General features: G+C 52.1%; 1 protein-coding gene across 4 annotated transcripts in view; it reads left to right on the top strand.

Annotated features, from left to right (window-relative positions):
• Positions 1 to 25,154, top strand: part of SSBP3 (single stranded DNA binding protein 3) — a 172,378-nt gene that overhangs the window by 107,889 nt on the left and 39,335 nt on the right. For all 4 annotated transcript variants that reach the window (XM_053576306.1, XM_053576305.1, XM_053576304.1 and 1 more), the window contains exon 5: positions 15,737 to 15,826. In XM_053576306.1, coding sequence (XP_053432281.1) covers positions 15,737 to 15,826 — 90 coding nt within the window. The remainder of the gene's footprint in view (positions 1 to 15,736; positions 15,827 to 25,154) is intronic.

The raw sequence follows: 25,154 nt of genomic DNA, 5'->3' as shown, positions 1-25,154 counted from the left end.
TGACAGCACAGTGTGGTGGTACAGAGAGGGGTCCGACTCAGGCCTCCCCAAGCCTAATCAGCTTACAGTGGGGCAGGGCAGTGCTCTTCTGTTATTAAATTCAGAGCCTCAGTCTGCACGATGGAGGCAGCTTTAATGAGATTAGAAAGCTTAACCAAGAGGCCAATTAAATCTGGGTCCATACCTGTTTGGGCAGCTGTCTAAGCCCTGACCTGTACCAGAGGCTTCTTGTGGGCCTCCTGGGAGCCTGGCTGGGGAGGGTAAGAGGACAGATGAGGCCTGCCCATCTGGCCCAGTCTTCCCCAGAACCTGGGATCTGTTTCCCCTGCTCGAGTCAGCCAGAGGCAGGACCCAAGAGAGATCTGGTGAAACATCTGTTCCAGCTCCCAGAAGCTGGGTCCCTGCACCCTCAAGAAGACGGACAGCTGAGTTGTTGCAGTGTTCACTAGGTGATTCTGACACGCAGCCAGGCCTATAAGCCAGGAATTGAATCCACTCCCTCTTTTGAAGGTGAGGGAAAGGGCCTGGTGGGGGCAGCCCCCCAGACCTGACTACTGGCCCAGGGCTCTTGTCACCGCTGTATCGTCTTGCTCTTCTCGTCACACAGTTTTTATTATTTTTTTCTTCATTTGTGCTTCATGTTACTGTGTGAGGTAGTCGAGGTAGGGAACGGCAACTTCCCATTTCACAGAGGGCAAAGTAAGGTTGGAGACCTGCTCCAAACTGGTACCAGACCCAGAAGGCCTGATTCAAGGGTTGAGGTCTTTCCTGTCCATGACTTAAGTTTTCCTTCTGGCTCCCACTTGAGGGGTAGGTGTATGTGGGTCTGTGATATCTGGACCCAGCCAGGAAGAAAATTCCACCATCCATTAACTCTGACATTGTGCAAGACACTTAACTCTTCTGATCATCACCAGCAATATAGGTCTGATATAAAATGCAGGAGGGATTCACCCACCTCAGGAGATTGTTGGGAGGATTAAGTGAGAACAGCCTCCCTTGGTGCCTATATAGAATCTCAGCATGTGGGGGATTATTGCCATTCCAGGGAGCTTTAGGGGCAGGGATAGGAGAGCTCTGAGGTCTGCCCTGCAGGGGACAGGCCTCCTTGGCTGAGAACACATAGAGAGGAGGGTTTAGGAGGAGTGTCCCTTCAACGGGCATTTATGATAGACGGTAGACACTGTGCTCAGGGGATGCAGAAGAAACTTTTCCCTTAGAAATCCGGTAGGCAGGCAGGGCTTATGATCCTAAATTTTCTAGATGAAATAGCCAAGGCAGAGATATCTTGGGAAACCCAGGTTCAGAGCTTTCCTTTCCTTGACATTGGTGTGTGAGCTGGAGGCTACGTCTATACAGCTGAGCTGTGGGCACGCCTTCCTGTTCTAAGGTTTTAGATTCAAAGTTTCGGAAGGCCCATGTTTAATAATTCCTGCCTGGGATGGAAAAGACCTGGGCAATGGCCTGAAATGGAATTGGGCAAAAATAGAAGAAAAACAGACTGCTTTAGACCAGCATTGCAGCAGAGTGGGGAGCTTGGTCATATGTCAAGAGTGGGCCTGCCGTCTCTATCTGGCTTCCAAGTTTCAAGTTAAAAACAGAACCAGGATGTAAATTCACATCTCTCTAGAGGTTTCCCTGGTTGTCTCCTTCAGCATTTGTTTAAGGAGAAGAGCTTGAAACCTTTCAGAGTTAAGGCTGCTTTTTGCCACTTCTGACCTTTGGGCTTACCAAAGTCCTCTCTGTTCCTTAAAGTTACCTCTTTATAGAGGAGACAAATAGGGAAGAAGGGAGAAATTTCCCAGAAGAGCCAGGACTAGCTTTGTCCAGAAAGCTCCTACACAGCCACCAGTCACTTGATATTTATTGATATTAGACATGGTAAATATTTGGATTCTTCTTTTTTGGAACCAGCAGTCCTGCAGGGAGGTAGCTTTTGTCCATGTAGAAAATGCTACAAGAGTCATAGGTGGGGTCTCCTGTGAGATAATAAGTCCCAGTGTCTGGTGCCCAGAGCTACCTAAGGGATGTGTGGAAATAGTAGCAACTGGCAGAGAGGAGGGGATGATGGCACATGCAAAGTGGGGACCAGCCGTTGTTTTCTGTGGCTGAAGCTTAAGATATAAGAAAAGAGGCAGGTTGGGATGGAAGGAAGAGATGAGAGGCTGAGACAAGCCCTTTTGTCAGCTCTTTGTTTTCTTTTCTTTTCTTTTTTTTTTTTTTTTGCAGTTTTTGGCTGGGGGTGGGCTCGAACCCACCACCCCCAGTATATGGGGCTGGCGCCCTACTCCTTAAGCCACAGGCACCACCCAGCTCTTTGTTTTCTTTAATGCTCATGCCAACCCCAAGAGACAGTGATTGTCCTGTGTTACTTGGGGATGTCTCAAGGCAGGGTGATCTGCCTGTCTCTCTGAGTTAGCTGAGTGGCTGAAGCTCCTGCCCTAAAGCCAGAGCTCAGTCTGCTTTTCCACTGCCGCCCTTGGTCAGGAGGCAGCTCGTTGGTGTCACATGTCATTTTGGTGCCTCATGAAAGGGACAGGTGAGAATTGATATCTTCCAGTATGGAGTTGTATAGCTCATGAACCTACTCATGACTGGGAAATGGGCATTTGAGTTGGGCATTGATGGATGACTAGGAGTTCTATATATAGATAGAGAGGTATGGTGACCTGAAACCTGACTGTTGAGGGGATGTCTGGAGCCATTCCCAGCACATGGTGAGTACAGGGCTGGGACAGAGCAGGGTGTAGCCAGGGCCCCAGCAGGCTGCAGAGAGCCTGGTTTCTCAGTGTTCTGCCTTCTCTCTGCCCCTGTCAGGTTTCATCTCTTGTCAGGCCAAGCACTGAGAAAGGACAAGGACGATACATTCCCCCTGAGTGAGCTCAGGGCCTGCTGTGTGGTTTATCTCTGATTTCAAGCACCATGTCTCCTGTAAATCTGTGGCAGGGAGGGTCCAGCAGTGAAGGACGGTCCCTAGGTTGACAGGGGATCGTCAGCCTGTGGGGTGCATCTCTGGGAAGTGGAGAAAGGCTTCTTGGGGTAGGACCTTTGCCTGCTGTCCTCCTCACCTTCCACCTAGGCCAGGACCAGACCCTGCCCTTCTGCTGTTCCTGGGCCCCACAGGTAGCAGCAGGTGCTCTTGGCTCCTTTCAGAGGCTAATGGAGACAGTGACTGCTTGGGCCAGTGGAGCAGAACTCCATTTGCAGAGAAGTCAGGGCATCTAATCTGTCAGAATAAACAGCAGGCTTTGCTGTGAAGACGGAAGGGAGGCTGGGCTTGGAAGGGAGGCTGGGCTTGTCGTGACTACTTCCACAGTAGCATACAAACCCTGGTGAGTGATGGAGGAATGGAGGTGGACCACCTGTGTGTGAGTAAAAGCAGGAGCTGAGCTTGCTGAGGCCACCCTGATCCTGCTCATCACCTCTGGCCTTCCTCGGAACCATGAATGCTTTCCCCAGATGGTAGCTAAGGCTGTCTTCCCAGTTGCCTCGGCAGCAGGGAAACAATGATGATTCTCATTTTACTGATATGCCTGGTGACTCTGGGAGACATGGCCTGCCCGAGTCATTTGCCAGCAAGGGATGAGCAGCACCAGCATTCAGGTTTGCTAAGCACTAAAGTTGAGCTTTTGCAGACAGAGGGAACAATGTGTCTTGAGACTGCATGGGCAGAGTGTGTATGTGTGTGAGGGTGGTGGTGGCATTTGACGGGGAAGGACTAGTTATTAGGATGTAGCCAAATGCTTAAGTTAACAGAAGGTGACTGAGATAACTGTTCTTGGAGTTTGACCTTGGAGGCATGGTGGCTATACTTGAAAAGCTTCGTTTCTGCAAGAGTTTTATTCTTCCAAAAAATACCTACTGAGCCAGCATCTTCTCTGCTCTGCATACACTGTCCTGGCCTCCATCCCTGGAAGACAGCTGGCTAATTTAATAAGGAATTAACAGTCAGGTGTGACAAGTGCTATGATGAGGAACACATAAAGGACACAGGTATCACCTAGACCTGAGAAGAGGACCGTGTTCCCAAGAGAGGGACCAGCCTGTGCCGGGGTAGCTGGGTGTATTCATCAGGTGAATGTGTGTGAAGGAGAGGCCTTTGCATATACGTAAGAATAGATGATTTTTTTTCTGAATAGGACTTAAAGAGTATAATTTACTGAACCCCAATAAAGATTTCATAAAGACGGCTCGGTGCCTGTGGCTCAAGCGGCTAAGGTGCTAGCCACATACACCTGAACTGGCGGGTTTGAATCCAACCCGGGCCCGCCAAATAACAGTGATGGCTGCAACCAAAAAAAAAAAATAGCCGGGCATCGTGGCAGGCGCCTGTAGTCCCAGCTACTTGGGAGGCAGAGGCAGGAAAATCGCTTGAGCCCAGGAATGAGCTGTGATGCCACGGCACTTTACCCAGGGCAACAGCTTGAGGCTCTGTCCCCGCCCCCACCCCCAAGAAAAAACAAAAAAGATTTCATAAAGACCTTCCCTGTGCATACAAACCCTGGTGAGTGATGGAGGAATGGAGGTGGCCCACCTGTGTGGGGATGCTGAGTTCAGGCCAGAGTCTCAGTGGGTGAATGCCCAGCGTCTCTCTAGAAGCCACTGACTGGCCAGCTTGCCTCCTGTTCCTTCTAGGCCAGACTCTTGGCCCCAGGTCTTTATTTAGCAGGGGTCCTAAAGGATTTGGGTGCTCTGGCCTCATCTTGGGGTGTGCTAACAAGAAATCCTTGGCTTGTGCACCTCGTAGACACTCAATAGATACCTGTGGTAAGCTTGGACCAGTAGCTCTGCCTCGCCCTGTAACTCCCTGTGGCCCCCTGCAGACCTCAGCAGGCTGCACAGACGGAGTGCAGGCCCGGGCTGCACCTGGGTCAGATGCAGACTGGTTCTTGGTGAATGCCTGAACCCTCACCCCACCCTCTGTCCCCCTGTGTCTTTTGGAGTAAACCAGTCACCCTCTGAGAGCCCTCACTGAAAGCTTGGCAGGGTGGGCTGTGTTGTAGAAGGCTACAAGGTGGGATGGGAATATGCTGCCTCTTTGAGGGGCTGATAGTCATGATACCAGAACTTGAGACATCTAGAGTGGCCATGCTGGGTACCAGAGCTATCCTGCTTCCTGGCACAGAGACAGACGCACATCTGTATGCCTCAAGAGTCCATGACCTTATGGTGTTAACATTTGCTCTAGTCTAACTGAGTACCCCAAATTTTTCTAGATCTGCCACGGATGCTAGGGCTTGATGGGCAGGTCAACCACCAGGGAACCCTAAGGGGCTGGTGCAGGGCCTGGAGAGGGGTTTTCCACAACAGAGAAGCACAACATAGGAGCGTTCCACGAGGCAGGAACATTAGGTGTCCCAGAGGGCTGGGACAACCAGGGAGGTAGAAGGGACTGTGCCCCAGAACCTCATCCCGCGATGTGGCCCCAGGGCTTGCCCACCTTAACATTGTCGTTTTACAAATGAGGCACCTGAGACTTGTAAAAGGACAATGATTGCCTTGCCCTTGGTTACCTACCTCGTTTCTCTCAGGGTTTTCATTAAGTGTGAGCTATAGGGCCCTTTTGTGTTGGTCTGAAAAATTGAGCAGAGGGGAATTAATATGGACTTTGAAGCCAGGTAGATCCAGGTGTAAATCCCAGGACTGCCACTTCCTGGCCTGCCATCCAGCTGTAAGCTGGTCGGCTCTCTGAACTTTAACGTTCTTTTTTGGAACATAGGGAGATGATGTCACCTCCCCCTAGGACTATTGCGTGGTCCTGAGATGAGCACGTCAAAGGCCAGGCATTAGGAGCACCTGTTAAGGGGTCCGCTGTTGCTCTTCCCTTCAGTAGTGCAAGGGGACGAGGGGGCCAGCCGAGCATGTCACCTCCAGGGCATTAGAGCTGTGGCTAGGGGACCTCTTGCTGGCTACTCAGTGCCGGCTTGTTTTGTAGAAGGGTCAGTGTAGGCTTCTTTCCCTTTGTACTCTGTTGCTGGTGACCATACCTGGCTGGCTTCAAAGGCTCTGGGCAAGGTCCCTCACCTTCCGCATCTTTGGTGGCCACCAGTGCCTGAGTAGGATGCAGGCTGGCACCTGGATTTCAGGCAGGAGACCCATCTACACTATTCCCCACCTGACAGCTGGGCATGGAGGGCTGCCCAAGTGGACAACGGCAGACACTCTGAGTGCCCAGCCCCTTGTGGTGTTGTTTGGTCTGATTTCCTTCGCATCGTGACCTACATCATTCTTTATTTGCTCAACCCTCTGTGCAGGCAGCAGTAATAAATCAATTAATGACTCCGATGAATCGTTTAATGGCTGACAAAATAACACTAAAGCCAACAGCTTGCATCTCTCCAGCAGTACCAAAGGACGCTGGTTGACTTGGGTGGGGGACGAAACCGAGACTGTTAGCTAAATTAGCGCAATTAGTGCACACTTTAAAGGCTTAGGCGGCATCTGCTCGGCGCTGAGCCTGTGTGGCAGTTGTGCTCTGGGTGGCTGTGCAAACCCCAGCACCCTGCTGCTTGCGGCTCCGGGAGGGCTGGGGGACTCTTGGCCATTCCTTTCCACGTAAGACGCGGAGTTGGGTTTATGTGTCCCTTCTCTGCCAAGTGTAAACTTTCCCAGCCTTAATATCGGGACACCCCGGTGAACTTGTCCTTCTGTGCACATCCACCCCATCACAGCAGAGGATGAGGTAAGGGAACGTGACTCTTTCCCCACTAAATTTGATTCTACCTGAGGAAAGTGTGAGCTCCCACCCTTGAAAGATGTTCTCAGGGCGCTGCCTTTAATGCTTTATTCTAAACTTAAAGTTTCTAGAAGCGGGTGGTTTTCTGTTCTCTGCACACCTCAGTCCTGGCAGGATTAAGTTGTCATTGGAACTGAGCGTGTGCATGAGTCCACGCCAGGGAATTTTCCACTTTGCAGAAGGAACTGCCAGTGTTCTTGTTAAGGAGCTGTCACCGGCCTACTATGACATGTTTGTGGTTGTAAGTAGCTCCTTTAAGACAGTGGGAAGTGTGTGTGTATGTGTGTGTTTTGCTAATGGTGTAAACCGGGGCCTGAAGCTCATTTCTCTTTAAGAAGAAATCGGGTTGTACAAATAGTGTGCTGTTGATCTACTCAGCAGTGTTCATCCATGCCGGGGGACCTCTAGCCCTTAATCTCCCCTGTCTCACGTGTCCACACCTAGGACCCGCACCCTGTGCTGTGCAGCCCAGCCAGAAAGTGTTTGCACAGGGAGGAGGGTGCCCTGGCTGGGATCCATGGTGTAACCAGGTATTAGTTGCATGGGGCTCCACCTTTTACCCAAATGCTGCCCTTTGATCCAATTCCCAGAAGAAGCTGGTGCTCTCTGGGATGGATGGGCTGGGCCCAGTGGCATGGTGCCCCCAGCCTCCTCAGTACAGGGAAGCCAGTTCCTTTTTGAGAGGGGAAATGTTCTGACCAGGGTACCTGCCCTTTATTTCTTAAAGAAAGAAATATTTTTCTAAGGTGGACACTGAGAAGAGAGGAACCACTTCTCAGAAGCCTCTGTTGAACAAGACCTTGTCTTCTTGAAGCTCTCACTTTCCTTTTGTTCCCCCCACTCCCCAGCTTGGCTTGTTCAAGGGGTCATAAAAGGCAGCATGTCAGCTGTCTGCCTGCCTGGCACCCGGATTACTGCCTCAGAGTTTCCCATTTACCCATCTTGGCCTAAGCAACCAGAGTTCCCTGTACCCACCTTAAAACGTAAGGGCCCATGGCTCCTAGTGAGTTTCTGGAAGGGCAGGGTCCTGAACTTGACCTCTCTGTTCCTAGGGGGCTGCCTTTAAAGTGTTGAGTCTGAAACTGGGATTGAAGAAGCTGGGGCTGTGGTTTTGGCAGATTTGGGCATGACTTCTATCTGGTTCTGCCCATTCTAAGCCCTGTGACCTTGGACAAGCCCCTTTACCCTCGGAGCCTCTGTTTTCCCATAGTGATGGCAGGACTATTGGGAGGAGTCAGGGAAAGACTGGATGAGCCACACCATGTGTTGCGTCAGAAGTGACCGCCTTGGGATGGCGGGTAAGCCTCACGCCCATCCCACCTGGAGATGGAGTGAGCAGGTGGAGTCCTAGAGGGATGTGCGCTCTGAAGGAGAGGCTGTCGGGAGGCCCTGCGGCCCAGCAGGGTTAAGATGACAGCCGTAATCTCACCCTCGATAATCTCACCCTCCATATCACCACCTGCATCTTTGAGTTTTGTATCCTTTAAGGCCCTGGCTCAGGTGCCACCTCTCCTGTAAAGCCTCCCTGATCCCCCTAATCCCTGTCTCAGGATGCCCGCCCAGTGCACTGTCCCCTGGCTCTCAGTTCTCTGTCACGGCAACTCATTTTATCTAGACCCTCAGGGTAGACCCGTGCCCTGTCATCTCCTGACCTGTGGCCTTGGCACAGTCTGGGCGTTCCCAGGCACAAGTGCCTGATGCATCCTCGGGCAGAAAGCACTCGTCACCTTTCTTTAAGCTCCTCACCTGCCTTGTTTCTCCTCCTCCTCCCAGGGCGATTTGCCAGTGAGATCCAACACTCTTCCAGGGATCTCTGACTCCTTGATGCACTCGCACACATGCACACGCACCTCTACCCTTAAATGAATGCCATCTCATTGGGATATTTGTCAGAATCCGCAAGGTTAGAAGGTCCCCCTACTTGGAGAAGAGCAAAATAATCCCAGGCACAGAGAATGAATTGTTCTCAACGTTTTTAGTGATTTGTCTGTCTGCCGTTCCTTTTCATAAGTCAAAGCGCACGGAACTTTTCCTGGGAACTGCAGGGGTTGGTGGGAGGTTACTTGGATTTCTTGAACCCAAGATCTAGGTGGAGGGACATAGGGACTAATGTGAGAGCCACTTATTAGTTGTATGACCTTAAGGTGGTGCGCCTCTCCAGTAGGACACATCTCGGATGTTGGGGGAGCAGATGTTTCCTTCCGTCTCTCCTGGTTTGTGGGATCAGGGTGAAAGGTATTTCCTTTTCCTGCCCTTTCTGCGCTCCTGGGTTAATCCTCTCACCCAGGGACAAGAGTGAAATGGAACTCAGTGAAAGCAGCTTGGACATCAGGACCAGCCTTATTTGGCCCTGATGGCTGACCTGTGTCATCTCTACACAGCTCTTTTCAGGGGCTCAGCTCTTCTTTGGCTGCAGAGCCCAGTATGACACCATTGTGTCAGTGGGGCAGCAGGACCCCAGCTGCCTCTGTAGAACTGACCTAGGAACAGGAAGGCCTAACTAGGTCGCACAGAAGGTGGTTTGCAGCCAGGGCAGGAACTCTGGTCTTGGGACTCTTGGTTCGGAGCTCTTCTCTCATACTAATCCCCAGGAAACACCAGGCAGTTTGGGCAACGTGGCAGTCCCTTTTTAACATGGGTTGTGCCACATCAAGACTGTGAGTGACCTCAGATCATCACAACCCACCACCTCCAGTCTGATACTCGGAGAAGCTTTTTTGTAGCTTGGGGCATCTACTGTTGGACCCATCCCTCAGTGCAGGAGGAAGGTCCATCCTCCCGTGTGACAGTCCCTTGGCTATTTGAAGGCAAGGATCCAGTGTCACTCCTGTGTGTCATCCAAATCTATTTTTAACGACAACTGCTTCTGTCTCTTCACGTAGCAACTGTGTTCTCTCCAAGCTGCAGAACCAGAGCCCCTGTTCTCCAAAACTGATTGTGTTCTACAGTCTGTGCATAAACCCAGAGACTTCTCTTTCTATCCCCTTCCGGTCTTTGAACCTAACCTCTCTGTTGTGGCCTTTCTATCTGGGCAGTGATGACAGTCCCTCCATTGTTTTTTTTTTTTTGAGACTAGAGTCTTACTATGTCACCCTTGGTGACATCACAGCTCACAGCCACCTGAAACTCTTGGGCTTCAGCGATTCTCTTGCCTCAGCCTCCCAAGTATCTTGGGCTACAGGCACTCCACAACACCTGGCAATTTTGTTGTTGTTGTTGTCATTGTTTGGCAGGCCCAGACTGGGTTGAAACCCGCCAGCCCTGTTTATGTGGCTGGGCGCCCAAGCTGTCGAGCTATGTGCACCAAGCCGGTCCCTTCATTCTTGCACTACGTCTTCACTTTGTTGATGCTGCTAAAATTTCCTTCAGGAAACCTGGCCCCAGGGGGACCCAGATCACTCCGTATTTTACACAGAGCACTGAAACTTCCCTGTTGTCCACACCAGCATGGGCATCCTTCCTCCGTGGGATATCATGTGCGCATCACTCAGGCCTCCTGTCTCACTCGCTGTAGGGATCGCGGGAATGTGTGGAGCTCCTAGGACCATTTCCCAGCCTGGTGCACACCTCAGCACACACACCATGGCCACACCCTCAGCACACACACCACACTCCTTGGCAGTTTGGGCCCAGGGCCACACGCCTGGGTTGAGCTGAATCCCGTCAAAGAAGGCTGTGCTTTGGTGGTTCTGCTCGTGGCCCTGCACTGCTACACACCAAGGCCCAAGTGTTAGGGTGGGGAGTGGAGGGGGGTTCGCAGAACAAAGTACCATTCTGCAGCCTTGTAAATCAGTCAGGAGGGCTTAGCCGACCTGGCGGGAGTCCCATGGTTTACTCTGAGCATTTGGTTTTATTCAGTTTTCCAGGATCGTTGTTGTTGTTGTTGCCACTGCTGTTTTAGCTGGCCAGGGCTGGGTTTGAACCCGCCACCCTCGGTATGTGGGGCCGGCACCCTACCCACTGAGCCACAGGTGCCGGCCCAGTTTTCCAGGATTTTTGTGCGCCTAGAACTATTTTTAAAAAGAGTATAAATGGGTGGGGGGATCCCATGCCAGTCTGTGAGTGAGGACAGCTGAGTTGTTGGGGGCGAGGCCAGAAGATGGTATCTCATGGGAGATGTCCCGGCACCCCGGCTCCTAGGAGGAGCACAGGCACCGTTGCCTGCTATGAGATGCTGCTCCCCTGGGTGAGAGGAGAGGCCTCTTGTTCTGCCACTTGTGTGTGGAGTCTTGACTACACTGGTGGTGCTGCCGTGTGTCAGCAATGCCTTAGTGTGCTTGGCAAGGGGTGACGTGGCACTAAGGTTACCCTTCTGTTTAGAAATCCTCCCCACTGCGCAGAGTGGAAAGTCTGAATTCCACAGCCCAGCTTTCAAGCCGCTGCCCAGCTGCTCTGACTCTGAGGTCGTGGGTTTGAATCTTGCTTTTCTACCCTGGAGGGTAGTGGGGAGACTATCCTGGACCTGGGGTGGGGCTGGTGGTGAGGTACTCTAACCTGGGTTAGAGCCCAGATGTCAGCTGCCGTTACCTGTGGGCTCAGGTATCCCAAAGCCACACAGACTCGGATAGCAAGGGATGCCTGGTTGCAGTGGCGTGTGTCTGTCCCTTTGAAGCACATGGATAGGGCAGAGGCCCTGCAGGGACTGGTGGCTTGTGTGCCCATCCAGGGATCTTAAAGAAATCTTGCTCTTCAGAGAGAAAGTTATGCAAGCAGTCCTCCTCTTAAGTCTCCCTGGCAGGGAGTGGGGAACTTCAGGCATTTCCTAGGTCTGCAGGCTTTTCAAGGTACCACCGAGGTTCAGGGGAGGTGTCTGGCTGGATTGGGCCACATCACCCTGGGCAAGGCCTATTTACTGCCTTTCTAGGAAAGAATTCATAATCACTTTTTTTCCCTTTAAAGTACAAGTTACCACCTTGCACACCCAGTTTGAGTCTGCTTTCTTGGGTCCACGGATGTGCGCATGTGTGGGTGCATGTTGGCGACGAAGGCCTGGGTGGTTAGAGCCCAAATGTCAGCTGCTGTTATCTGTGGGCTCAGATAACAAATAGGTCTCTGGGTAGTTTTTAATCTTAGATCTCTACATGTTCTGTAGTGAACAGAGAAGAGTTAAAATTCAGGAGCCCCTGGAAAGAGGATTGCATTTCTTTCTGTTCATGTAGGAGCGGCCTTTACAGTCTCTGCTCCCTGGGGTGTGTGGGCTGGGCTGCGGAGAGCAAAAGAGAAGAAGGGACTCTGGGGTCATCTCCTCTCACTCTGGACACATGGGGAAACTGAGTCCTAGAGCAAGGAGGGGTTTGTCCATGGGCTCCCAGCTGGGACCTGAATCCTCGTGTATGGGCTCTGCCTTCTGAATCCACTGTTTTTTCTCTCTTCCTCTAATGAGGTAGCTCTGTCCTGTGCACCTGCTACAGCCCTAGCATGCTGTAGGCCCTGGTGAACGTCAGGGCTTGGGGTTTGGGTTTTGTGGGTTTCTTTCCTTTTTTTGGAGACAGAGTTTTACATTGTCACCTTCAGTAGAGTGCTGTGGCATCACAGCTCACAGCAATCTCAAACTCTTGGGCTCAAGTGATTCTCCCCTCAGCTTCCCCAGGCGCTGGGACCATAGGCACCTGTCACAATGTCTGGCTATTTTTAGAGATGAGGTCTCACTCTTGCTCAGGCCGGTCTTGAACTCCTGAGCTCAAGTAATCCACCCTCCTCGGCCTCCTGGAGTGTGAGGATTACAGGCATGAGCCACTGAGCCTGGCCTGGGTTTTGTGTTTTTAGAGAAAACTCACACGAGATGCTTTGCTGAGTGCCTTAATGGGTCTCTCAACTCACAAAGTTGGAAACCGCAAGGAGAGGCCGATTCCTAGCAATCTTAGAAAGGCCTGGCTCCAGATGGAGGTCTTTTATCTACAATAATCATTTATTGAACACCTGCTGTATGCTTTTCCAAGTGCTGCTCTTGTAGATGGATAGAGCAGTGCATGCTGCTTGGTGCACGAGGGTGTGGGGAGGGGTGCAGTATAATGAGAGGTCCCTTGGCTCTGATTTTTTGAGCAAGTTATTTCTGAGCCACCCCCCTCCATCCTCCAAACACTTGACCCTTTCGTTGCCTTCTGATGTTGATCGCTGCTTTACATTTTCTCTTCCTACTTTTCTGTCCTTTTTAAAGTTTTCTTTTGCAAACACACGTTAGCTTCATGATCACAGGGGAACAGAAGTAACTGTCACAAATGCAAGGCACAGATTAAAGCACCGCAGTGCTGCAGGTTTTAAATGATAAAAGCATGTCCTCATTTCCTGTCCCCTAGCCACTGCTAACATGGCCTTCCCATGTTGTCCTTCTTCACTGGAGGACAGCAAAACTCCATCTTCCACCCCAGATTTCAGAGAATTACTGTTTACTAGAACTGGGGTTGTGGTGGCCATTGTATTCAAAGAACCATTGACCACCCACCTCTGTCCCAGTTCCTAGAACCATTGACTCACTCCTGGTCTTGCAGGAAAAGACATTTGAGGGTGAAGGAGCCTCGTGAGTAACACAGCAGAGCACCCGCAGGTTTAAGTTATTGCTTGAAAGGTTTTAAAAAACCCATACTATACCCACATCCTATATCTTCCATATATAAAAAGTCAAACACTCAAATACCAAAGGACCCGAATGTTTTGCCGTTAAGATCAGATCTGTAAATGGCCGGTGGGAACCCTGTCAAAAGGTAGTGATCCAAAGGGTGAGTCAGAAATACCAAACACCAGTTAACGCTTCCTATTTAATTGGTTAAATACCGGTACATCTCTGAAGGATCAAAGAGTTAAATGTAGCATCAGTCTCTGAAAGAACCTCACGAAAATACAGGGTAGATGATGACTTTACCCCATTTCAAAAAAAGTTGTTTGTTCCTGCTGCTGACAAGTAATTGTTGACTGTTAATCACAAAAAGTGGCATTTTCAAATGGTCTATAGGTTGGGGTGAGGCAGGAGGCTTGGTGTCTTTTTCTCCTGAGTGGCCTGTGGTGTGTCTGAGGGTGGAGAGACCCACAGGCCTCATTTTTGGAGATGCTCAAAACTTGGAAACACGTGACAGGATGGTTACAGAGAGGGCTGGTGTTCTGTAGGCAGAATCGTTTTGAAAAGCAAAGTGCAGCTCAGCCGTTCTCTTCACCTGGGGTCTGCTACACTCCTGTGATGTGCCTGGTGCTGTCTCCTCTGCGTCCGGGGTCACAGAGCTTTCCCAGCTTACAAAACACCCCAACCCGTCATTCATCCTCCACAACCCTGGCAAAAAGGTGGGACAACAGCCATCCCACTTTTTATGGGAAAAAAATTTAGAAGGTTCGGGTGGCTTGCTTACAGTTGTCCCACTGCTGGTACGGGTGGCAGTGCTTAAAGCCAGGTGCATTTGTCCCCAGACATCGTTGTTCATTTTGTTGCATGTATTTCCCTCCATCAAAGTTGGAAGTTAGAGGTTCTGGTTCCTATTTTATGGCCGATGAAAGGAAAGGAGTAGGGCAGCGCCTATGGCTCAAAGGGATAGGGCACCGGCCCCCTATGCCGGAGGTGGCGGGTTCAAACCCAGCTCCGGCCAAAAACTGCGAAAAAAAGAAAGAAAGGGAAGGAGTGGTCACTTTTTCAAGGTGGTGACGGGAGGCTATGTTCATAACAGAAAAAGAGGCACTCTGTCTCCTGACCCTGAGGGGCTCCCTCCCACCCCGTCCCCACCCATCAGAACCCTGGGAAGTGACTGATGACTAAGTGTCACATTCTTGGTCATGGAGGGGTTTGGGGACCACCATGGTTGGAGGTGGGCTTCCTGTAGGAGGAGCACCTGGAGGTTTAGAACTAATGGGGAGGGACAGGAAACAGGCCCAAGTAGACTGTCAGGCCTGTATCTTCCTCTGGGCCAGGGGCCTGGGCTCCTCGGCCTCACCCCTGCCTGTGTGAGCACAGGGCCAGGCACAGACATGCCCAGCATGTGAACAGGTGGGACCCAGATCGTTTGGAAGGAGGCCAGGCTGGGGGAGCGAAGTCTCCTCAGCCCAGGGAGGCATTTGTTAAGGCAAGATGTCCTAGGTAAATGCCAGAATAGCAGCATGTAAAGAGAATGGCGATGACAGCCACACCCCCATCATGCAGCCCTACTCTTAACACAGGGGACCCTGCAGGGGTCTAGAAAGACACCCTGTCCTCCTTTACTCTCTCCAGCGATGTCTCCCAGCATATGTCCATTTATTCCGAGTTTGGATATTTGGTAATCTTCTGCTCTATGTGACATACCAGCTACTTGCAGAGGTCACAGAAATTTACAAATCACCTTACTTGCCCGCTAAGAGCTTCTCAGAGTACCTGGTAGGTTAAGGCCCAGTTGCACAGTGCCAGGGATCAGCACAGTGGCCACTAGCCCCGCTCTGCACCCCAGGGAATATCATCAGCACTTCCTCTCTTCCGTTCTCGCAGCCTTCCTGGGTGATGGGTGTTCTCTCATTTTACAGATGAGGAAAAGAAGGCTGAGAGTTTATCACTTGCCCAGTGAGTGTGACACACCTGGGAATTGGGTTCAGATTGGAATTTTAAACTATACCCATGTCTTTTTCTTTTTGAGATAGTCTCACTCTCTCACTCTGGGTAGAATAGAGTCCTTTGCCATCACAGCTCACAGCAACCTCAAACTCTTGGGCTCAAGTGGTCCTCTTGCCTTAGCCTCCCAAGTAGCTGGGAGTATGGGCTTCCACCACAACACCTGGCTAGTTTTTCTATTTTTAGTAGAGACAAGGTCTTCTCTTGCTCAGGCTGGTCTTGAACTCCTGAGCTCAAGCGATCCACCCTCAGAGTGCGAGGATTACAGGCATGAGCCACCACTCCCATCCTTATAGCCACGTCTTGTCAACAGTGAGATGACACTTAGCTGGGGTGTTGGGAAGGCTTTAAGAAGGGCCCCTGGGGCACGAGGGCAGGGGTTGGAACTGTGTCTCTGGTTGTGAGTTGGCCACTCACCCCACACCTTCCTGTCTCCGCAGAGTGCAGCAGCTGCCCCAAGCCCAGTGCTTGGCAACATTCCCCCCAACGATGGGATGCCAGGAGGCCCCATCCCACCGGGTTTCTTTCAGGTATGTGACAGGTCCCTGGGCCTTATGTGCACTCAGGTTGAGGCCCTGGGCGGGGGGAGGGAGGGTGAGAGAAGTAAGTAGCTCAGTTTGCCATGGTCTAAATACAGTGTCTTTGTGCTGGTTCACATCCTTCCCTCCAGCCCTTCTCAAAGCTGAGAAGGGAGAAATGAGATGGGAAAGCAGATGCCTCCCGCACTGCTCCCCACTTCTGCTGGGGTTGGCTTTCTTCATACCAGCAGCCTGCCCCTGGCCAGGGGGCCGTGAGGGCTGCTTCTAAGCCAGAGTGGAGCTTTATTTTAACAAAACGCTTTTTTAAAAAAGATAAGTGAACTGTTCTTTGTTTCTGTTTTGTTGCTGCTGTCACTGTCACTGTTTACTTTGCCTGTTCCAACTTCAAACCTTAGGCGTAATCTAAAAAACCAAAAACCCCACCATGCTAGCCAGTCTCAGAATCCTTGCCCTCTGGTTAACCACTTGATTTTTTCCAAGTGTAATCACAGACAGCATCCCACAAGCATCTGTGCCCACACTCTGCCCGCCACAGGCAGGAACAGATCCCACGTGGATGGAGAGCCCAGGCTTCTCCAAAAGACACCTTGTTGGGCTTTTTCTGGGGTGTATGTGAAGTCGAGCTTTCTGTTCTGCCGGGCTGGGTGCGGCCACCACCCCGCTGCCCCTCCTCCTCCCCCCACCTCTACCCTCCCTTCCTGGCGCCTTGTTTGATTTAAGCCAAATCAAGACTGAGAAATGCTGTCTTAGGTATCAGCATGCAAGGCTGTAAAGGGACTTTCATGATGAAACTCTTGAATGTAACATCTCTCATTTTTTCAAGCCTGTCTGCAGCTGAGTTTGAGAATCTGCCTGGGTTCCTTAGACCTTTTGAAAGGTTGGCACCCCCCAAAAAGAGTATGGCAAGGGCTGTTACATGGCAAAGGAGGCAGAGATTTCCACTGTGAAGCCTAAGAATTCAGAACTGGGACTTCAGTGAGGCAGATTGCAAGGATATTTTTGCTGATACAAGGTGAATTTAGCACCCATGTATGTCCATCAATGAGTGTCCTGGCACTGAAGGCGTCTGAGCAAAGACATGACAGATACTGCTTAGGGAGCTTAGACAGGGTTCCCCTGGGTGGGAGATGACCTGGAAGATGCTTCTGCTTTGCAAGATTTTGCATTTCGGTTGTTGCTAACTCCTGGGAGAGGAAGGCTGGGACACACTGCTCACCAGCCAAGGACATCAGAGAAATTTGGGTGTTCCTCCAAAACAGAAGCAGCAAGTCACCTCCTCAAGATGGTAATGGGAGGAGAGAGAGGGACATAGGATGTGGCAGTTCAGGGCATTGGTGGCCACACGTGGATGTATGCGTGTCTAGCATGCTGCCAAAACTGGGGTTTTATCCGAGGGGCAGAGACGGTTATAACCTCAGAATCAGCGTGTGAGGTTCCAGGTGAGACCAGACTAGGCATTGCCAGGGTCTCGGCACGGGGTAAGGCCACAGACATATTGAAGAGGACCTGAGAGAGTGAGGCCTTAAAATCCTTAAAACCCCCTCTTTGAAACCCATGAACGCAACCCAAAAAGGGCAGGAGCTGGGTGGAGTGTGCCCTTCCCAAAGAAGGGACTCCAGGGGCTACTGTGTGGGCGTGTTGTCCACACCGACGGTAACATCTTCCTGGCCACTGCAGATGGTATTCTGCACCTCTCTGGTGGCCTTTCCTACTGGCATTCTGTCCATTTGGGAATTCTTTCCAGGCACATACACCATGGATGCCCTTGATGCAGTGCCAGTGTGGTTTCCCTGCTGGGTGGATGTGGCCCTGCCAGGCACCGTGCTCCCCCGGTGTGCATCCTCATAGAGGCTGCTTTCTGGCATCAGGGTCTAGTGCAGGCCACTAGGGTGGGAAGAGGTAGATGATAGCCAGTTGTACTTTTTCCTTTCTTTCTTTTTTTTTTTTTTTGAGACAGTCTCACTCTGTCGCCCTGGGTACAGTACAGTGGCATCATACCTCACAGCAACTTCAAACTCTTGGCTTAAGAGATCCTCTTGCCTCACCCTCCTGAGTAGCTGGGAGTATAGGCACCAGCGCACAATGCCTGGCTAGCTTCTCTATTTTTAGTAGAGACAGGGCCTCAGTCTTGCTCAGGCTGGTCTCAGAATTCCTGAGCTCAAGCAATCCACCTGCCTTGGCCTCCCAGAGTGCTGGGATTACAGGCGTGAGCCACTGTGCCTGGCCTAGTTGTATTTTTGTAATAGGCCTTTGACTTCTGTTTTGGCCTGAGTCTCGGGTAAGGCTCAGGTCTGCCTGATACGTGGGCAGCTACCAGCTTCCTGCTTTGGTATAATTGCCAGTGGGTAAGGCCTAATTCCAGGCATACTTCTTGGGCCCTCCCCTGTAACGTTTGGGGGTGTGTGGTCAAAAAGCCTAGACTGATTCTTGTCCTTATTTAGCCACCAGCCACTGTCAAACAGAGGTGATTTCTGGACCCTCTTGACTTGAGGTCATCTCTACTCCCTGGTCAGGATGAACTGTTGGGAGCTGGCTGGGTCACCCAGCAGGAAGCAGTGTGTCACGACCTCTCTGCTTCCTTGGTCTCTTTTTTTCCTCCACTCCTGGCATCATTTTCCCATCTGTCAGATGAGGAGAGTGAGTGAGACCAGGTACTCAGCCTGGTCCTTCCTGGCCATGATGGTAAACCTCTCAGGCTGGGTCACTGCCAAGGGGAAAGGGTATCTCTCTGGAAGGAGGTAGTGGCTGCCCATTTCCGGAGCAGGCTAGCTCACAACAGGAATATTAGCTATTGATTGCTGGCCCTGCCCCTCGTTCATCTTGTAAGCGGCCACTCTGATATTAGAAGGGAAATAGAGATGGTATCGAGAGTTTTATCTGCTGCCAACGATTGTGCTTCTTCCCCTGCTTGGCCGGGGCCTGAGTAGGCAGCTGTGCCGCAGGAAGACTTTGCACCAAGGAGTCAGCCCAGGGTGGGGTGGCTGAGCCAGCTCTGGCCAGACCCAGGCCTGCCGTGACCAGCCTAGTTTTCAGGTCAGGACTTCACCCCCAGCTAGTCCTAAATTTAGAAACCAGCGTGCCCCAGGATGGGTGGGAGGGAGCAGCTGTCCACCCTCCATCCCTACCCCGCAGAAGACAACACAGGGACTCCCTTCATCAGGGCCCTGACCACCAGTCTTCATGGCTGCTCCTGGGGTCAGAAGCTCCTGCTTTTTCCTCTTCGGTGCCCATGTTTCCAAGGTGCTTAGTGTTTTTCTGGCCCTGTGTCGTGAGATGTGTTTGGTAGCAGGTTAAAGACAGGTAGGAGACCTGGTTTGGAAACTGACCTGACCACATCTCAACTGCTGAGGAGCAGTGTGGGGTTTTGGAGTCTTGGTAGAATTTAGCAAGGGCATTTTAATTCTGTGTTCCTTGTTTAAACAAAAGTAACTGCCTAATCTTGGCATCCACAGCACCCATGCACCAGGTACCCAGTAAATGTCGGAACTGAATTTATATGTGGTGCTGCATACCCAGCCTTCTGAGCAGGGATGGTCTAACAGGAAGCTGGCTTGAGAGTGCAGAGGCAGTGTTCTGGTGTTTTGGAACAGGGAAGGGCAAAGAGACCTTGGCCACTAACTCACTGCGTGACCTTGGGCAAGTTGCTCCCCATCTCTGGACCCCAGTTTTCTCAGCAGGAGATGGAGCAGGCTGGACCAGATGGTCTCTGAGGGCCTTTCCAACTTTGATTTTCTGCTTTTTATGGATTTTACATAATCAAGCAGTGGCATTTTTTTCACGCAGCTTAACTCACTTGGGCTGCACATCTGGCAAGTACAGCTTGGCTTTGGCTAGCCCTGCTGGTCTGGGTGGGTCTCCTAGTTCCTTGGCCCTGATGTGGTCCTAGAGGGGCATCATCCAGTAAGGATTTCTAAGTCCAGGACTGGGGAATTACAGGAGGGCAGGGGTCATGGAGAACAGAGCACTGGGTACAGACTGTTTTTGTTCTTGTTTTGTTTTTAAATTCCAACAATTGTTTTCAGTTATGTAGTGTTTTTAAACATGCAACTTGCTTTCCTTTTGGTCATAGTGTTTCTGCAGAGGAGGCATGGCAGATTGGGAAAGTGAGACTCAGGGAGGTGAATGACTTGCCCAAAGTTACCAACCCAGACTTTTTGGTTCCGACGAACTGTTCTTCCACAAATGATTAGAAGTCCAAATGTGGATAGATATGTGTCTGATTGTCTAGGGGAGGCAGAGAGAGAATGGAGAACAAGAGAAAAGGAGGGAGAGGGGGATAGAGAAACCGCAGTTGTCTTCTCTTAAAAGTAGCAAATCAGTTTCCCTATACATGCCAGCTCGGAGTGGTTAGTGGTGCTGCTCAGAACACTCAGCTGAGGATGATTCTGAAGCTGTGTCTGAGCTCAGCAGATACCGATTGGCAAAGTCTACCATGAACATGAGCTTCGAGTGTCAGTGGTGGTGCATGTTCTATTTATGTGGCAATTCCAGTCTACTCCAGACTTCTCTTTTATAGGTGTGGAAATGGAATCCCAGAGGTCAAGGGACCGTGTTAGTGATAGCCATCGGCATGTCTAACATGCAAGGCTCAGGGTTTGGCCATAGCCTAGATTAACGGAACCACCCATAGTCTGCTCAGCAGAATAGCCAGCCTGCTGGGGAGACTGGCAGGTAAATCCATGCCCTGTAGCGGGACACAGAAGAGCCCTGCCTGCCAAGACGAGAGATCAGGAAGGGGTTCCTGGAGGCAGTGCCATCCTGGCTGAGCTGTGTCTACAATGAGGCGGCTGTCAGGTGCTCAGTGGGGGATGAGGCTGGACGAGTTGCTGCAATTGCTCATGGCCTTTGTTGAGTGTGGGCCTTATCCAGTGACTAGCAGAGCACCCTGGGCTGGACAGTGCCCTGGTCAGGTCTGCGTCCTGGGCAGCTACTCTGATTGCTCCAGTGGCTCTGCAGAGGCAGGGACTTTGGTGTTGCAGGTGGTGCTTAAGAAGCAGGAGACCACAAGGATATGGATGCTGGCATTGCAGAGACCCAGCAGAGGTCATAGAGTTAAAAGACCGTACCTCCTCTGGAAACGATAATCCTAGGGGAGGTCCTAACTCTGCCAAAAACTCAGCCAGTTCTGCTCTGAACACCCCGGATACTTCCCAGCATGGTGGGGGACAGCAGGGGACAATTAATACATCCCCTCATTCCAGGGGGCCCTCCTTCCTGCTGCCCCGAGTCCACTGGCCTTGGAGAGAGGTTGAGGTCCCTAAAGAACCCTCCCTGTCAGTTATGGGAGAGAGGGTGAGAAGATGCACATGATATATACAGCCCAGGATCCAGAAGGGATAGAAACACATGTGGCCTTAAATCTTTCTTGTTGAGATTATAGGAAATGCTTCTCCTCACCTTCTGCATAGGTAGCTGGGGTTTCTCTGAGAGAGAGGCAGCCTTAGGAGGGCTCTGCCTCTGTGAGCCTGTGGCTCTCAGATCCCAGCTCCTTAGGAGAGAGGAAGAAGGAGGCCAGTTTGAGTCTTTGTGTGGGAGGGATTTTTTTTATCACCGTCCAATTTAACGATGAAGTGGTGAGCTGCTTGATAATGGTGGTAGCCTAGCAGAGGCAGGGTGCCCAGGAGAGAGCCCTGGGCACTGTGAACCTTGGGGAGAGTGATGTGCTTACAGGGAGGGTCTAAGCCCAGTAACTGAGCATATGCCCACGGCAGCAACTGAGGCAGTTCCTAAGAGCTGGGCCAAGTGCTGTCCATTTCCTGCCTTCCTGTCCAGCAGGAAGCAGGGAGCAGCAGAGTGAGCAAACGCTCCTGCCAGAAAGCTGCTGCAACAGGAAAGACTTCTCTGTGCTGACTCGGACAAGTTTGGGACTAGGGAAGCCTTGGGAAGAATTAAGCCACCTTGTCTGGGTTTCCAAAGCCAGCTCCTTGGGAGGGCTTGATGGTTGGACGAAGCTGTCCCCATTGACGTTGGCAAGACCCAGGCTGGGCGGGTAAAGGAGCTAAGCCTCAACTGTGTGAGACTTGGTCAGGCTTACATGATTGTCCCTAGCCCGTCAGTCAGACAGGGACTCTAAGGGCACAGGGACCTTTCATTCCCCCAAGAGACAGCCACAGCCCTCACCCTCCAGGGGCTTACAGTCTGGTGGAGGAGGAGTGGCTACGTGGCAGGGTAGGCCACACGGAGGGGGCTGACTACAGAATACCACGGGAGAGCACAGGGAGCAGCCAGCCCAGCAAGGGGCTGACATTGAGCTGAAGAGGAGGAGGCAGTTGGCAGTGAGTGGGGAAGGGCAGGGCGGGGAGTGTGTGCCAGCCGGGAGAGGGTGTGTGCCGGATGTGATGGGAAAGGGCAAGTTTGGGATGGCAGGGGCCTGGGTGGCTGGCCAGGGTGTGGGGACAGATCCAGGAGAGGTGGGCAGGCCTGGCCCTAGAGGAGCTGTGGAAGATTTCTCGTATCGGGAACAACAGGATTCGCAGGAAGAACTTCCGAGTCCTGGAGGGCTGGGCTAATGGCAGGCTAGCCATTGTGGAGTCTGGCTGTGGTCTGAGCTGCAGTGGTGATGGGGTGGGACTGAGGGCAGCTCCCCTGCCATGACAGGGCCTCCCAGTAGATTTGAGGAGGCCCAGTGTGTGGTCCAGGAGTGGCCCGGCCAAGCCCTCTTGCCTGGCCTGCCAATGGTCCCAGGCCCTAAGGTGGAACTGTCTGGCCCCCTCTGTCATTGCTGGTGGAAGTCCCTTCTGTGATTACATCTGACCCCACACGAGATAGCCCCAGGAACTAGTAGCACGCTCACTGTACGGATAATGAACCTGAGGCCCAGCCTGCTGGAGAAGACAGGCCTACATGGGGCGGTGGGACCCAGCTGTCTGTCCCGTTCTAGGGCCTGTCCTCCCACCCCAGTGGCTTGCCCTGTCTGTTTCCCTGAGGGTGGAAGGAATCTGTCTGGTGGAAGGAGATGCTGGCCTGTGGGAGAGGAGAGCTGGAAGTGCTAGGTCAGGGTGAGTGTGCCTGGTCCTCCAGGGTACAGAAGCACACACCCCACCCCCTCCCTGCTGTCTGCCTCCAGACTGACAGAAGGCAGGGTCACCCCTGCTGAGAAGGATTAGAGAGGAGGTGGGGCACCCCAACTGCTGGGCTCTAGGCCACAGTTGGAGGTGGGGAACTGTTCTTCTACCCAACCCCCAGCCTCCACTTGCTCCAAACTAGCTTGTCTATGGGAGCAGCTGCCCCCTCCTTTGAGGACTGTGATTAAAGCCCCCGGCCCTGGGCATTGGACACCCTGGTTGGAGTCTAGTCCTGCTGCCAAATGCCTGCGTGTCCTTAGGGAGCCATCCTCTCTGAGCCCAAGCCTGCTCATCTGTCCATTGAGGGGAGTCATTGGTCTGGGTTGGTCCTACCCTACCGTCGTCCGGCCTATGTGAACAGGCCTGGGGCAGAAGAGAGGGAAGAAAGGCCTTTTCTCTTGCCAACACCCCCTCCACGAAGGTCAGGCTCATTCCCCTCCCTGCCCCACCCGGCAGCCAGCGGCAGCCAGCCTGGTGCCTAACGTCTGCCCAGCGGCAGATGACCGGCACCGGGGCTCCTAGCAACAGTGGACAAAAGGTTACTTCTGACGTGCCAGGCTGCTTCGGCGGCTGGCTCAGCCCCCTTGCCCGCCCTCTTGAAAAGGAAAAAAAGTTGCGGCCTTGACTGGTGCGTTTGCCTGTGTGCATGTGTGCCTGTGGACACGCGTCTGGACACGTCTGTGTCTGCACACTCAAGCTGCCTCTCCCTCCTCCTTCAAAAAACGTGAACTCCACATGTAGCGCCGTAACTCTCACTGATGAAATGGAAAGTTGAACATAAATCAATGTCTGCCGCCCAGTTAGCTATGCATCAGCAGTCAGTGCCTGGGAGATTTGCTCGGTAACAAAGCACCCGGCAGCACCACGGGCCTCGACTGCCCCCTAATGCGGAGCCAGCCCCACGCCATGGAGCCCAGCTAGGCGGCACACACCTCCTCCTGGCCTCCCCTGCCCTCACCCCACAGTCTCTCTCCTCCCTTTGAGGAAGGGGAAAGGGAGACAGCCTGGAAGGAAGGACCCTTGGCCCCGGGCTCTGCTCCTGCTGCTGCCCCTGGTCGGCCCCTCTCTGGGCCTTTCTCTCCTTCTGGGCTGTAGACCAGCTCTTGGATCGCTGGCTTTTGTGCATCTCATGCTGATGGGTTTGGTGTCAGTAGCTGACTTCACCTCTCGTTTATTAAGAGCCTGGGCTGGTTTATTGTTTCCCCTTTGGCCATGTGTTTTTACTTTGGGTTTTCTTAGAAGGGGATTATTCAGTACTTTCCTGTGCTTGGAAGCTCCTCTGCCAGGTTGTCAGCTCTCCTGGCAGGGTGCTGTGGCTGTCCCTCTTCCCCAGGAGATCTTGCCTGTCACTGGGGAGGTGGGGACCCCATGGGGTGGAGGGTGTTGTTGTTTTGGCTTTTCATAGCTCACTGAGGGGGTAGACCTTCCCCTGTTCCTGCCCCCACCTTCCTTCTCAGCAAATTGTGCTGAGGTTTTTCTCTTTTTTTTTTTAAAAAAAGGTCAAATTCCTCAACCCTTGTACCAAAAGAGGTTTGAGGAAGAGAATTCCAGCAGAATCCTGTAATAACATGCCTCAGCATTACATGGCTCAGGATGGACCCCCTGAGTGAGATCACGCCACAGTAAAAGGAAACTGTCCTTCTAGAGAGGGTCTGGGCTGGGTCCTGGCCTGGAGTCAGAAGTGCTGCTGCTTGGAGCTCAGCATTTAGGTGCTATAGTGCGCTCTGAGCACTGGGGATGGGACAGTATCGGGTCATGTCCCCTTTCTGCCTAAGGTAACTCCCCAAGCACCCTTTCCCTGAAATTCCCCTTCCCTTAGAGGAAGGCCTTGAATAATTGAAGCCCCTGTGGCCAACCTGTGATTCTGTAAACTTTTTCCTAGAAAAGCCCCCTGTGGCTTGCTTAAGACCACAATGGTAGGGAAAGAGACTGGAGGCCTGAGTAGGGCACAGCCTTCGGCTTTGGGCTTCCCAAGGGGCTCCACACCCCAGGCCTGTTCGCAAGGCAGCGATGGGGTTCTGGAAGCACCCAGCTGGGGCTCAGGGAGACCACAGGGGCCTAGGAGCAAGGCAGCTCGCTGCGACTTCTGGCGGTATGGTTTGGGCAGGCACTGTTTCCCAGCTGTCCTGGAGGTCATGCAACAAATCATGGTGCTTCTGTCGGGAGCTGTGGTGAGGATCAACTCAACGTGTAATGTGTATTCATTTGTAGTAATGGTTTACTGTTTCCATTGTAAGATGTCTGAATTGGCTTCA

The sequence above is a fragment of the Nycticebus coucang genome, chromosome 22 (assembly GCF_027406575.1).
Source record: "Nycticebus coucang isolate mNycCou1 chromosome 22, mNycCou1.pri, whole genome shotgun sequence".
NCBI lineage: Eukaryota > Metazoa > Chordata > Mammalia > Primates > Lorisidae > Nycticebus > Nycticebus coucang.
Note: the sequence above shows the minus strand (reverse complement) of the source record. Positions and strands in the feature narration are given on the sequence as shown.